This window comes from Hyla sarda, unplaced genomic scaffold (genome assembly GCF_029499605.1).
Source record: "Hyla sarda isolate aHylSar1 unplaced genomic scaffold, aHylSar1.hap1 scaffold_128, whole genome shotgun sequence".
NCBI lineage: Eukaryota > Metazoa > Chordata > Amphibia > Anura > Hylidae > Hyla > Hyla sarda.
In genome coordinates this window covers 289,990-303,969 of record NW_026607902.1, presented here as the reverse complement: position 1 = coordinate 303,969, position 13,980 = coordinate 289,990, and the positions used below count along the sequence as shown (strand labels likewise).

General features: G+C 50.8%; 1 protein-coding gene and 1 long non-coding RNA gene across 4 annotated transcripts; both read right to left on the bottom strand.

The window, feature by feature from the left end:
- Positions 1-3,586: 3,586 nt before the first annotated feature.
- On the bottom strand, positions 3,587-6,135 carry LOC130304538 (uncharacterized). 3 transcript variants are annotated; one of them, XR_008854293.1, is made up of 4 exons: positions 5,579-6,135; positions 4,690-4,773; positions 4,191-4,237; positions 3,587-4,098 (listed from the first exon to the last, which is right to left on the bottom strand). It is a non-coding gene; the product is annotated as an uncharacterized LOC130304538 (long non-coding RNA). The 3 variants fall into 3 exon arrangements; XR_008854294.1 differs by lacking the exon at positions 4,191-4,237 and having other exon boundaries at positions 3,587-4,147; positions 5,579-6,134; XR_008854292.1 differs by lacking the exon at positions 4,191-4,237 and having other exon boundaries at positions 5,579-6,132.
- Positions 6,136-6,865: 730 nt separating this feature from the next.
- On the bottom strand, positions 6,866-11,977 carry LOC130304537 (uncharacterized). Its single transcript, XM_056551937.1, has 3 exons — positions 11,008-11,977; positions 8,556-8,687; positions 6,866-7,708 (listed from the first exon to the last, which is right to left on the bottom strand). The coding sequence occupies exons 1-3, from the start codon at positions 11,864-11,866 to the stop codon at positions 7,116-7,118; spliced, it is 1,584 nt and encodes a 527-aa protein (XP_056407912.1). The 5' UTR covers positions 11,867-11,977; the 3' UTR covers positions 6,866-7,115.
- Positions 11,978-13,980: the final 2,003 nt, after the last annotated feature.

The following is a 13,980-nucleotide window of genomic DNA, read 5'->3' as shown; positions in this document are numbered from 1 at the left end:
CGCCGCTGCCCGTTCTGTCCCCCTGACTATCGGTGCCCGCGCCGATAGCCAGGGGGAGAGAAGCGGCGCCGACAGAAGGGGGAGAGAAGGGGCAGCGGTACCCATTGCCGGCGCCGCTGCCCTGTTGCCTCCCCCCATCCCCGGTGGCATAATTACCTGAGTCCGGTCCGCGCTGCTCCAGGCCTCCGTCGTGCGTCCCCGGCGTCATTGCTATGCGCTGAACGGCGCGGCGCATGACGTCAGAGCGCCGCGCCGTGCATAGCAACGACGCTGGGGACGCACGACGGAGGCCTGGAGCAGCGCGGACCGGACTCAGGTAATTATGCCAACGGGGATGGGGGGAGGCAACGGGGCAGCGGCGCCGGCAATGGGTGCCGCTGCCCCTTCTCTCCCCCTGGCTGTCGGCGCCGCTTCTCTCCCCCTGGCTATCGGCGCCGGCACCGATAGTCAGGGGGACAGAACGGGCAGCGGCGCCGATAACCAGGGGGTGAAAAGGGCCGACAGCAGCACTCTAGACCCCAGGAAAGACAGGGGGAGAGTAGCGGGCAGCGACGGCCTCTCTCCCCCTGCCTTTCCTGGGGGTATATCGGGGTATACACGCGCACACACGCACCCTCATTTTATCATGGATATTTGGGTAAAAAACTTTTTTTACCCAAATATCCTTGGTAAAATGAGGGTGCGTGTTATAGGCCGGTGCGTGGTATACCCCGATAAATACGGTAAATACATTTGACAACCTCACCAAATAGTGCAAATGCAAACATTGTAACAGCTCCTCTGTATACACACTACCAACAACAAAAAATAGGATGAAAAAATCATCAAAACCAAATTGATACCGATAAAGCCCTCATATAGCTCTGTAGGTGGAAAACTGAAAATGTTGTACTGAATAAAACCACTATATACAGACCAGTATACTATAAAGGATCTGTACACAATATAAGTGATTATATACAGGACCATAAGGCGGTAGATATCAGCTGTACACAGGATGTGTATACCATATAAGTGATTATATACAGGACCATATGGCGGTAGATATCAGCTGTACACAGGATGTGTATACCATATAAGTGATTATACACAGGACCATATGGCGGTAGATATCAGCTGTACACAGGATGTGTATACCATATAAGCGATTACAGTTACATTTTGGGACTCACAATTACGTCTTTTCTGATCAGCGGCGTCCTCTTTCCTTTTCTTCTCCGCCCGGATAAGACCGCCATGTGGATCTCTTAACATCTGCAGGAAAAACATCTCAGACTCTGCATATATTCAGTGCCCTCCTCTCCTCTACACAATCTTTCCATCTATAGGCCCACAAACTGTAATAATGCCCTCCTTGGTGTCCTGCACAGTAAAAGGGCAGGTAGGTAGGTAGCCAGGTAAATAGGTAACTAGGTAGGTAGATCAGGAAGCCAGATATGTAGGTAGGTGACAAGCCAGGTAGGTAGGGGGCTAGCTAGGTAGTTAGGCAGCCATGTATGAAGGCCAGGTACATAGTTAGATAGCCTTGTATGTAGTTAAGTAGTTAGGCATCCAGGTCTAAAGTTAGGTAGCCCCCCCCCAATAAGTATAGGCAGTTACACCCCCCCCCCATTCCCTATAGGCAGAGTCACCCCCTCTCTTCCCCAAAGGTATAGGCAGTTACCCCCCTCCCTCTCTTCCCCATAGGTATAGGCAGTTACCCCCCTCCCTCTCTTCCCCATAGGTACAGGCAGTTACCCCCCCCCCCTCTCTCTTCCTTATAGGTATAGGCAGTTACCCCCTCCCTCTCTTCCCCATAGGTATAGGCAGTTACCCCCTCCCTCTCTTCCCCATAGGTATAGGCAGTTACCCCCCTCCCTCTCTTCTCCATAGGTATAGGCAGTTACCCCCCTCCCTCTCTTCCCCATAGGTATAGGCAGTTACCCCCCCCTCTCTCTTCCCTATAGGTATAGGCAGTTACCCCCCCCTCTTCCCCATAGGTAATGGCAGTTACCCCCCCTCTCTTCCCCATAGGTATGAGCAGTTACCCCCCCCTTCTTCCCCATAGGTATAGGCAGTTACCCCCCCCCTCTTCCCCATAGGCATATGCAGTTACCCCCCCCCCCCTCTTCCCTATAGGTATAGGCAATTACCCCCCCCCTCTTCCCCATAGGTATAGGCAGTTACCCCCCTCTCTCTTCCCCATAGGTATAGGCAGTTACCCCCCCTCTCTCTCTTCCCTATAGGTATAGGCAGTTACCCCCCCCCCTCTTCCCCATAGGCATATGCAGTTACCCCCCCCCCCTCTTCCCCATAGGTATAGGCAGTTATCCCCCCCTCTCTCTTCCCTATAGGTATAGGCAGTTACCCCCCCTCTCTCTTCCTTATAGGTATAGGCAGTTACCCCCCCTCTTCCCCATAGGTACAGGCAGTTACCCCCCCCTCTTCCCCATAGGTATAGGCAGTTACCCCCCCCCCTCTTCCCCATAGGTATAGGCAGTAACCCACCCCCCCTCTTCCCCATAGGTATAGGCAGTTACCCCCCCCTTCTTCCCCATAGGTATAGGCAATTACCCCCCCCCTCTTCCCCATAGGAATAGGCAGTTACCCCCCCCCTCTTCCCCATAGGTATAGGCAGTTACCCCCCCTTCTTCCCCATAACTATAGGCAGTTACCCCCCCCTCTTCCCCATAGTAATAGGCAGTTACCCCCCCCCTCTTCCCCATAGGTATAGGCAGTTACCCCCCCCTCTTCCCCATAGGTATAGGCAGTTACCTTCCCCATAGGTATAGGCAGTTACCCCCCCCCCCTCTTCCCCATAGGTATAGGCAGTTACCCCCCCCCTCTTCCCCATAGGTATAGGCAGTTACCTTCCCCATAGGTATAGGCAGTTACCCCCCCCCCTCTTCCCCATAGGTATAGACAGTTACCCCCGCCCCCTCTTCCCCATAGGTATAGGCAGTTACCCCCCCCCCCTCTTCCCCATAGGAATAGGCAGTTACCTTCCCCATAGGTATAGGCAGTTACCCTCCCCTCTCTTCACCATAGGTATAGGCAGTTACCCCCCCCTCTCTTCACCATAGGTATAGGCAGTTACCCCCCCCCCCCCTCTCTCTTCCCCATACGTATAGAAAGTTGTAGACTGGGACTGGGAAACAGGGACAGCCTCAAAGTCAGACAGGGTGCTGTGCTGAGCGGCATGGTGCGGGCGTAGTAGCAGCGGCGGGCAGCGGGTGGCGAGTGGGGGGGGGGGGGTGAAGCCATTATCGGTCCCCCAGCCTTAATTCTTGGGGGGGATCCATCCCCCCCCATCCCCCCCGGTTCCTACGCCCCTGGTATGACCGCTAGCAAGTTCCGGTTCATCAGAAAAAGGCTTATGCACGGAACTTGGTGGGTGTGCTACGGTTGCCTCAGCAACTATACCAACCAGCATCAGCCGCCTCTCTCTGCACCGCACTGTGCAGATTGTGCAGGAGAGCAACATTTGACACTTAAAAAAAACAACTCATGTCATCCATATTTTTTTAACACAATTTTTCACACACAGAAATAAAATAAAATGAGTTGAACAAGTCAAAGAACAGTTTAAAAAAGGGAAACTTTATTTATTATTTATTATAATGTTTGTGTAGGGATTTTTTGTAACCTCCCATCACTCACAAAGAGCGGACAGTAACTAACTCAGGACAGGAAAAACCTCCAGAGGGGAGGAAACCTGTAGGGAATCCATGGCTACTGTATTGCCCTTCCTCTGGGCATACTAAAGGAGGTTACCTGTAGAATTTGGGCAAATGTGTCTGTGTATGTGCGTGATTCGAGGGGCTGTGCCTTCATCCAACTTCTTGCTGTAGGTCCGGAAATCTAGGCCTCATCCAACGTCTTGCTGTAAGTCCGGAAATCTAGGCCATCATCCAACTTCTTGCAGTAAGTCCGGAAATGCTACTCCACATGCTGGAAATAGTGCATCTAAGATAGGAAAACAAAAGATAGATTATTTACAAGGTTATTATAGAAATGCACATGGTACTGCACTAAACACTAATGTGGCACTTACCAGTCACAGTCATGTTTTTGACTTCACATTCCCGCGTCCCTACAGTGTCCAGCACCGGCCCCTCACTGGTGAAGAATGAGCAGGAGCAGTGTTATATCTGCTCAGTGCTGCTCTCTGGTGGACAATGATTATGACATCACGTGTGACACGCTGTTACCTCCTGGGAGTTCTATTTGAGCAGTGCTGCTCTCTGATTGGCTGAAACTTAAAAAAAGCTTTTTAACATATTCTGCATGACTGTTATCTAAGGGATTTTTTTTTTTTTGCATTTTTTACAAAATGGCGCTACTCCCTATGGGTGCGTTATATTTGTTTCTCCTATCCAGACGCTTAATATTTGTAACATCATTTTGTGGCCCCAACAGCCTGGGCGTCCATCGAGTGACGTCCCTGCAGCATAGGATGTCACTCGTCAGACGTCCCGGCAGTAGGGTTGCCACCTTTCCCTCAGAAAAATACCGGTCATGGGTGTGGCTATGTGGGGGTGGAGCTACAAAAGGGGAGGGGCCAGATTGCACAGGGGCTGAGGGATCAGGGGTTTAAGAAATGGCACGGGGGTTTAAGAAATGGCATAGGGGATTGGAGGGATACAATATATATGTGGGGGGAATTTTCCTATATCGCACAAAAAAAAATTATATTTAGAGAATACCTACCAAAACCCTATTTATGCCAGCGGCGGCGGTAGTGGTGGTGCGCGACAGCAACGCTGGCTCTCTGTGATGACGAGTGACGTCCCCCTGCGCAACGTCAGATAAACAGGCTAATCACACAGTATCACACATGACAGATTTAGATACACAGGCTCAGCAGATAGTATCCCACATGACAGGATTAGATACACAGGCTCAGCAGACAGTATCACACATGACAGATTTAGATGCACAGGCTCAGCAGATAGTATCCCACATGACAGGATTAGATACACAGGCTAATCAGACAGTATCACACATGACAGGATTAGATACACAGGCTAATCAGACAGTATCACACATGACAGGATTAGATGCACAGGATCAGCAGATAGTATCCCACATGACAGATTTGGATATACAGGCTCAGCAGACAGTATCGCACATGACAGGATTAGATACACAGGCTCAGCAGACAGTATCGCACATGACAGGATTAGATACACAGGCTCAGCTCACAGTATCACACATGACAGATTTAGATGCACAGGCTCAGCAGACAGTATCACACATGACAGGATTAGATACACAGGCTCATATCCCACATGACAGATTTGGATATACAGGCTCAGCTCACAGTATCACACATGACAGAATTAGATACACAGGCTCAGCAGACAGTATCACACGACAGGATTAGATACAGAGCGCAGCAGATAGTTTCACACATTAAAACATTAAATCAGTGTTTTCCAACCAGGGTGCCTCCAGCTATTGCAAAACTACAACTCCCAGCATGCCCGGACAGCCAAAGGCTGTCTGGGCATGCTGGGAGTAATAGTTTTGCAACAGCTGGAGGCACCCTGGTTGGGAAACACTGCATTAAATACACAATTTTGCAGAGAGGACTCACCAGTCTCTTGTCTTCACTTTCTCCTTTCCCCGGGCGGCTCCAGGTTAAGGAATGTCCGGGGTTGAGGAGGAATGAGGGGGGCAATTATTTATCCCATGGGGCCACATGAGAAACTAAAAATATTGTGGAGGGCCGGGTAGTTTTTCCCCAGATTAGGCAGCATAGTTGTCCCCCAGATTAGGAGCATAGCTGTCCCCCAGATTAGGAGCATAGTTGTCCCCCAGATTAGGAGCATAGTTGTCCCCCAGATTAGCAGCATAGTTGTACCCCAGATTAGGCAGCATAGTTGTCCCCCAGATTAGGAGCATAGTTGTCCCCCAGATTAGGAGCATAGTTGTCCCCTAGATCAGGCAGCATAGTTGTCCCCCAGATTAGGAGCATAGTTGTCCCCCAGATCAGGCAGCATAGTTGTCCCCCAGATTAGGAGCATAGTTGTCCCCCAGATCAGGCAGCATAGTTGTCCCCCAGATCAGGCAGCATAGTTGTCCCCCAGATCAGGCAGCATAGTTGTCCCCCAGATTAGGCAGCATAGTTGTCCCCCAGATCAGGCAGCATAGTTGTCCCCCAGATTAGGAGCATAGTTGTCCCCCAGATCAGGCAGCATAGTTGTCCCCCAGATCAGGCAGCATAGTTGTCCCCCAGATCAGGCAGCATAGTTGTCCCCCAGATCAGGCAGCATAGTTGTCCCCCAGATCAGGCAGCATAGTTGTCCCCCAGATTAGGCAGTTTACCCCCCCTACACACACACACACACACACATATATACACAGACACATAGAGACACATCCACAGACACATATATACACAGACACATAGAGACACATCCACAGACACATATATACACAGACACATAGAGACACATCCACAGACACATGTATACAGACACATATAATCACATACAGACACATATATACACAGACACATATATACACAGACACATATATACAGACACATATAATCACATACAGACACATATATACAGACACATATATACACAGACACATATATATACACAGACACAGACACATATATACAGACACATATATACAGACACATATATAGAGACACATATAATCACATACAGACACATATATACAGACACATATATACAGACACATATATACACAGACACATATACACAGACACATATATACACAGACACTCACCCGCCCTGTGCAGCAGAGGGAGACAGGATACACGGCCTCTCCCCTCCCTGCTCTGCCTATGGAGGGTTGTAAGACTGCACGGGGCAGAGAGAAGACTGACAATAGGTGACCTTCAGTTTATTTATGTTTCTAACTGTTCGCTGGATATAATAAAAACACTGACCACTTCTAACTTTTGCTGGACAACTGGGGGTCGGCCACAGCGTTTATTTAATAACCATTAAAATAAACCATTTATATCCGAACTTCTGATTGAACACTCTCAGAGGTAAGCGGTCAGCCGGCCGCCCTCTTCGACGGGCATCACACTCTACTCTCCAGGAAAATCTCCTCCAAATTTCTCCTCCGCCACGGAGGAGTTCGGCAAGGAACTAAGCCGCACTCCGACCCCCACCGAGGAGAAATAACGCCTGCTCCACCCCATCCTGTAGCCCCGACAGAAAAATATCAGTGCCTATGTCATTCAGATGAACACCATCCGCAATCATTAACCGGCGATTATCACCTTCCAATTGCCTGTGTCTCACTACCACACCCCCTTTTGACCTCACATACCTCGCCATACGGGAATTAACTGTACGACGAGCTTTTTCAATAGCCTGAGCCTCCCTGGCCCCTTGCCACGTCACCCTGGGAACCATTTCTGACCAGACTACCACCATCTCCCTGAAAAATTCCCGAATCCTCTCAACATCCGCTTTCATCAAAGTAATGAGTTCAGCCATTCTCATGGAACAAAGGTCATTGCCCCCCGCATGAATCACAAGCACCACAGGGGAATTGACAACACGAGCAATACCCACCGCCTCCACCAGCACCCGAAGCCACTTGAGTCCACCGATTCCTCTCCATTGAACATCATTGGGAAAACCAAGGGACTGTCCCCCTGGCCTGCAAGCAGCTCTCTGTCCAGCCCGAAAGATGAAAGAATGACCCAGAAAAACCACAACAGGAGAACGAGAACCTGAAACGAAAAACAAATTAAAGCAACAGTTCCGGGCGAACATAAGAGGCGTAACAATCTGATTTCCATCGACCTATTCTCCTGATCTCAGCCGCAGGCAGACCCGCCCGTGCAGCCTCAGTGGCTGCCCCAATCCTGAAAGAATGCGTACCATATTCTCCCTCTGGGAAACCCAGAGCCACCAGACATCTCTTAAAAACTGCCCCAAACTGAAAGCGAGAAAGCGGGGAACCTGACTCATGCAAAAGGAAATTACGCCCTGACGGGCGCACTAACACGTAAGAACCCACTAAACGCACCGGGCAGGCACTGCCCGACACTACACTAAGGGTTAACCATTCCCCCCTGCCTAACATATCCGTCTTCGACTTTCTCACCTTGACCTGAACCGAGGATTCCGTCAACATTACATCGTCTTGCAACAAACCCCCCACCCCACCTGCGGAACTAGGGACCAACTCCCCCACCCTAAGAGCCCCAAAGAAGGCCAAAGAAAAAGCCACCTGAAATAAGAGGGACTCATAAGGAGAACGACAAACCCCTTGCAAGGCAGCCATTAAGGACAACAATAAGGAAAAGGAAACTGTCCGTCTAGCATCTGAAACCCTGGGCGTCCTATCCCAACCTTTGAGCGCTTGCAAAATAGAAAAACGCTTAGTAACATCAACCCAACCCCTTAATTTAAAGTGAAAACTAAGGCCCGAAAGCCTCCGCCTAGCTACTATTGCTGACCTGCCCAACTCTCTCATGCGTAACAGATAATCCACGGTGACAGTAAAACGCCATTCATCATCACCCGCCACATCCCGGCCACCCACCAGTTCCAGCCATTCACCCCACGCCTTACCATGTCCAGACCAAGTAGCCGGGGCAACTGACGAGGACACCAATGGCATCAATCTCTGCTCACCACCTCCCAAAGGAAAGAGGGGCATTGCCGGCCCTCCAATGCCGCATCCGGACACAACTCTCGGAATTCCTGGAAATTAAAACGAGACAATGCATCAGCAACTGAGTTCTCAATACCAGGCACATGGCGAGCCCTGAAAAGCACATTAAGCTCTAGACAGCGGAGAACTAAACGCCGAAGCAGAGATAGAACAGGAAAAGAAGAAGAAGATAGATGATTAATACAATGTACAACACTGAGGTTATCCGTCCAAAAACAAACCTTCCGGTTCTCAAAACGATCCCCCCACAACTCCAGGGCTACTAATATGGGAAAAAGTTCGAGAAGCGTTAAGTTGCGACAGAAACCGTTATCCACCCAAAGAACAGGCCAACGTTCAGCACACCACTCCCCGTCCAGGAAAGCCCCAAAACCCACCGAGCCAGCCGCGTCAGTAAAAAGGGCCAAATCAAAGTTAGAAATAACAGGCTGTTGCCAACAGGTGCGACCATTGTACCGGGCAAGGAAATCAATCCATACCCCACAATCAGCTTTTAGAGGCCCGGTAACCCTGATCCTGTGCTCCGGTCTGCGAGCGCCCTTGGTGGCAAGAGAAAGCCTTCTGGAAAAAACCCGCCCCATAGGCATGATTCTACAAGCAAAAACTAATAAACCCAAAAGGGATTGTAATTGGAAAAGAGTAACCTTGTTGGCTGCACAAAAAACCCATCAGCTGATCCCGAAGCCTGTTCAACTTGTCCACCGGCAAGCGAAAGACCATGTCCACGGTGTCAATTTCGATGCCCAGAAAGGACAACCTCGTGACAGGACCCTTCGTCTTCTCCTTGGACAAGGGAACACCGAATCTACTCATAAGGGAACTAAAACAGTCTAACAAAAATTGACAACGGGAAGAATCACCTGTAGCAACGAACAAAAAATCATCCAGGTAATGTATAATCGAGTCTGAACCCGCCTCAAAGCGAACAGCCCATTCCAAGAAGGTACTGAACATCTCAAAATAATGACAAGAAATCGAGCAACCCATAGGAAGGCAGGCATCAAAATAATAAAAACCATCTACCATACAACCAAAAAGGTGATAGCATTCCGGATGCACCGGCAAGAGCCGAAAAGCTGACTCAATGTCCGACTTGGCCAAAAATGCGCCCCGTCCGGCCCTGCCTACCAAATGGACCGCTCGATCAAAGGAGACGTAGGAGACTGAAGCATCCTCCTTAGATATGCCATTGTTCACCGACGTGCCCTTTGGATAAGACAAGTGATGAATTAAACGATAACTACCCACTTCCTTCTTCGGAACCACACCTAAAGGGGACACCCTCAGGTTCTCATATGGGGGGGCCAAAAACGGACCCATCATACGACCAAAATTTACCTCTTTTTGAACCTTTTCCCGGAGAACCTGTGGGAGTTCCCTGGCGGATTTCAAGTTTCTTGCCAGCTGAGGGGATCGGGAGGGAACAAACGGTATGAAAAAAACAATAGAAAAACCCTCCATAATTTGCTCTGCAGCCGCCCTATCCGGGTACCTATTTAACCACGGCAGCATCCCTTCCACCGACACCGGACTCTTTGCATTCAGCCTGACCCTGGGGCCTGCTGGGTTGCTTAACCTGCTTGGTGCAACGCACTGCTGCATGAGATCCGCCACAGGTGGAACACTCATGTTTAAATTTACAGAGGCCATAGAACTTACAGTGCCCCTCATTGAACAACCAGCAGGCTCCTGGGCGGCGGACGGCCACTGAACCTGAGGCAGCCTGCTGCCCCCCAGTGACCCCAGATTGAAAGGGAGGAACTCTCTGTGACATCATAAGTCGCAACCAGACATCTGTCGCTTTTACCCCCCAACCCAAATCCGATTGCAACGCAAGGCGGCGACGAAACTCCTCGTCATATCGCCACCATGCGTTACCGCCGTATGACTTATGAGCATTGAATATAGCATCCATGTACATAAAAAGTTCTGAGCAACGCTCGGGATGCCGCTGCCCCATCACACAACCCAGAACAGCGAAGGCCTGGAGCCAATTTCCCATCGTCTTCGCTACACGAGGTTTCCTATCCACGAACCTATCCTGAGTAACCGGTCTACGCTCCCTATCCACTGTATGCTGATCAACTGATACCAACGACCATATGTCTATATACTGATTGGCCCAAATTTTTTCCCGTACAGTATCATCAATATGGGCCCCCAGATGACTGAGTCCGCAGAAAATTGCTTCCTTGTGCAGGCCCGCCCGCACCGGGGACGCCTTCCGTTGGGTAGCAGCCGATGGCGGAACAGAACCTGGGGACTCAAACCGATGCAACAAGGCCTTAAGGGCCGGAATAAAACCCTGGACCCCTCCCTCACCCCAAACCCCAGATAAATCACACTTACCAACTGCCGGGGCAGGAACCGGAATCACATGCGGGGCCGCCGGCCCCGTTGGATCCAATGGCGTAACAGCAATGGGGACATCGTGTGAGCGTGTAGCACCGCAGGTCGAACGACGGGAGGATCTTGAAATCCCCCGCCGAGACCCACGTCGGTGTGACCTCCTATCTGGACTCATAGAGCTATCGGATGAATATTCTGAGGAGGAAGGGGACCTCCAGCGGGAGGACCTGGACCGACATCGATGACTGCGATATCTGGATTCGTGGCCCTTGCGACCTCGGCGGCGCCTCCCGGAACCGCTAGCCTCGCCACGGTTTTCACGGGCAGAGCCCCTGGCGGACCCAGATGAAGATTGCCTGCACCCTCCAGATGGGCCAGCAACTTCCGGCTGCACGGTATGGGGAAGTATAACCGCTTGCTGATCCATAATGGGAAGCTGGGGGGGAGATAAAGCAACACTAGCAGCGGGAACCACAGGAGCCCCAAGTCCCCCAGCAGCATCTAAAGGCACAGGAGAAGGATCAGGGGACGGAGTAACAATTGCAGCGGGCCCCTGAAGGACCCCTGCCAGTGCCTCACCCTCGTGCACTGAGGAGGATGAAGACGCCTGCTGGGTGTTGCCCATATCCCTAGGGGGCAAACGTACTGGTAGGGGACTGGGGGCAGAAACAGTGGGTGCAGAGGAATCCAGAAGGGGGCTGTAGATAGAAGTAGGGGGTGGGGAATCTCTAAGCAAGGGGCAAGGGACGGGAGTAGTAGGAGCAGACCCTAACAGCTGGGCACTAGAGCCAGAAGCAGCAGCCGCTGCAGAGCAATGTACCTGGGCCACGTGAAGCTGCTGCCTAACTGCCGGTAACATGGGAAGAGAGAGAGGCGCGCACAAGGGAGGGGGCGGAGCCGGCGCCGCCGCGCGAGCAGCCCGAGAACCACGCCCCCCTCCATGCTTTGCACTATCGCTCCGTCCAGCGTGGCCACGCCGTCTGGACATGGGGGGACTAGGACTAAGCCTAGCCGGAGGACGGGATCGCCGCGACGGGCGCCCCGATCCCGACACCTCCGACGGCGCAGACACTTGACTCAGGGGAGGTGTAAGGGAAGGGTTCCCCAGCCCGGCAAGCAGCCGTGCCAGGAAACCCTCCTCAAGCAACGCCCTCTCCCGGATTCTCTCACAGAGGTCGTCGGCCATAATAGCTACCTGCTGCACAGAAGCTTCTCACTTGCCGGGGACTCCACAAAGAGGAAGCCGGAAGCTTCACAACACATTTTATCCCCTATTACTCCTCCTCCCCTTCCTGTTAACTTAGCCTATCCCTGTCCTCCTGCCCTTCTAGGTTACACCCCCCCCCTATTTCTCCAGCTCCTCATTTATTCTTCTCTTCTAACTTTTATTTAACCCCCTCCTTGCCAGTCCGAGACGCCACCTCCTAAATGGCGCGGCGTCGAACAGGCGGGGGAGGGGGTGACAGGAGGTGCACGCCCCCTCCCCAGCACTGTACAATCTCTTCCTGTCATCGCACGGAGCTCTCCCTGTCACAGGCTGGTGGTGTCAGACCTGGGCATTGTACGGCAGGTCATGAAAGAAGTGCTGTTCTGGGGATCCTGCTCCGTCCGCCCCTGTCAGTGAATGAAAAATACCGGCCATTGCATGGCCGGTATTTTTCATCCAAACTTACCGGCACAGCCCGGAATGTAGATGAAAATACCGGCTGTGCCGGTAAAATACCGGCAGGGTGGCAACCCTACCCGGCAGCCATTGATTTAAAGTGGTCGTGGCTCCTGCTGCCAGTTCAAGAGCAGACACCTTGGTCCTAGATTGACATACTGCATCAGTTATCCCTTGTGGCTGTCCACTTGTAGCAAAACTACAACTCCCAGCATGCCCTGACATGGGGGGGGGGGGGGGGGGGGGGTGACTGCCAAAGATAAAGCAATGTGTGATTTGAAAATTGCCACATATAAACTGTGTTTAATCCCAGCCTAAGCCTTGTAACAGTCGCAATTTTTGAAAAACACCACAAAAACTGCCCCACCTCATTTATTTTCTACCAAAATGACATCTTTGTGGCATTTTTGACAAAAACACTGGGGGAGATTTATCAAAACCTGTGGAGAGGAAAACCAGTTGACCAGTTGCCCATAGCAACCAATCAGCTTGCTTCTTTCATTTTTAAAAAGGCCTCTGAAAAGTGAAAGAAGCGATCTGATTGGTTGCTATGGGCAACTGGTCAACTTCCTCTGCACAGGTTTTCATACATCTCCCCCTATGTGTAGGATTATTATTATCATTATTATTCTTATTGGCATTTTTTTTCTCCCTGGCTTTTCTCTTTACAAGTCATGTGATTCTTTCATCTTGTGACTCAAGGGATTCTATTGAAAAATTGGGAAGAAAAATGCCAAAACTTCATAAGGGTACGCTCACACGGACGTATTTTTTGGCGGGCTTCCCGCTGCGTATTTGAAAGTGGGCGGGCTCTTCTCGGCTGTCCGCAGCAGATTTTCCGTGGCAGAATTTACGCTGCGGAAAATTCACCGCAGTCCCTACTGACTTCATTGGGGCTTGCGGTGGATTTTCCGCAGCGTAAATTCCGCCGTGGAAAATCTGCTGCGGACAGTCGAGAAGAGCCCACCCCTTTCAAATACGCAGCAGGAAACCAGCAAAAAAATCCGCCTGTGTGAACGTATCCTTAAATACAAAAAATTTGATAGCCAAAAACGCAACAAAAAGATGGAGAAAACACAATTAGTGTCTGGTGTTTCATATTACCCTATTGATTCCAACATAACATGTGCCCGCAGCGAGCATGGGGTTTTTTCTTTTTCTTTTTACAAATGCGTCAAGTGTTATCTCAGCCTGAGGTGCCAGTGCAGTTTTTGAGCCAAAGTCAGAAGTGGATCCATGAGGGAGGAGAAGTGTAAGTCCTTCCTTTATATGTCCTATTCCTTTTGAATAAACTTCTGGCTTTGGCTCAA

Excerpts from the sequence above, each read along its gene's own strand:
- LOC130304537 (XM_056551937.1), bottom strand. The coding sequence starts at position 11,866 with ATGTTACCGGCAGTTAGGCAGCAGCTTCACGTGGCCCAGGTACATTGC. Across the intron at positions 8,688-11,007 it reads GGTTCCTGCCCCGGCAGTTG|GAATTCCGAGAGTTGTGTCC; the intron begins GTAAGTGTGATT and ends TTTAATTTCCAG. Across the intron at positions 7,709-8,555 it reads GGCTACTTGGTCTGGACATG|GTTCTCGTTCTCCTGTTGTG; the intron begins GTAAGGCGTGGG and ends TTTTCGTTTCAG.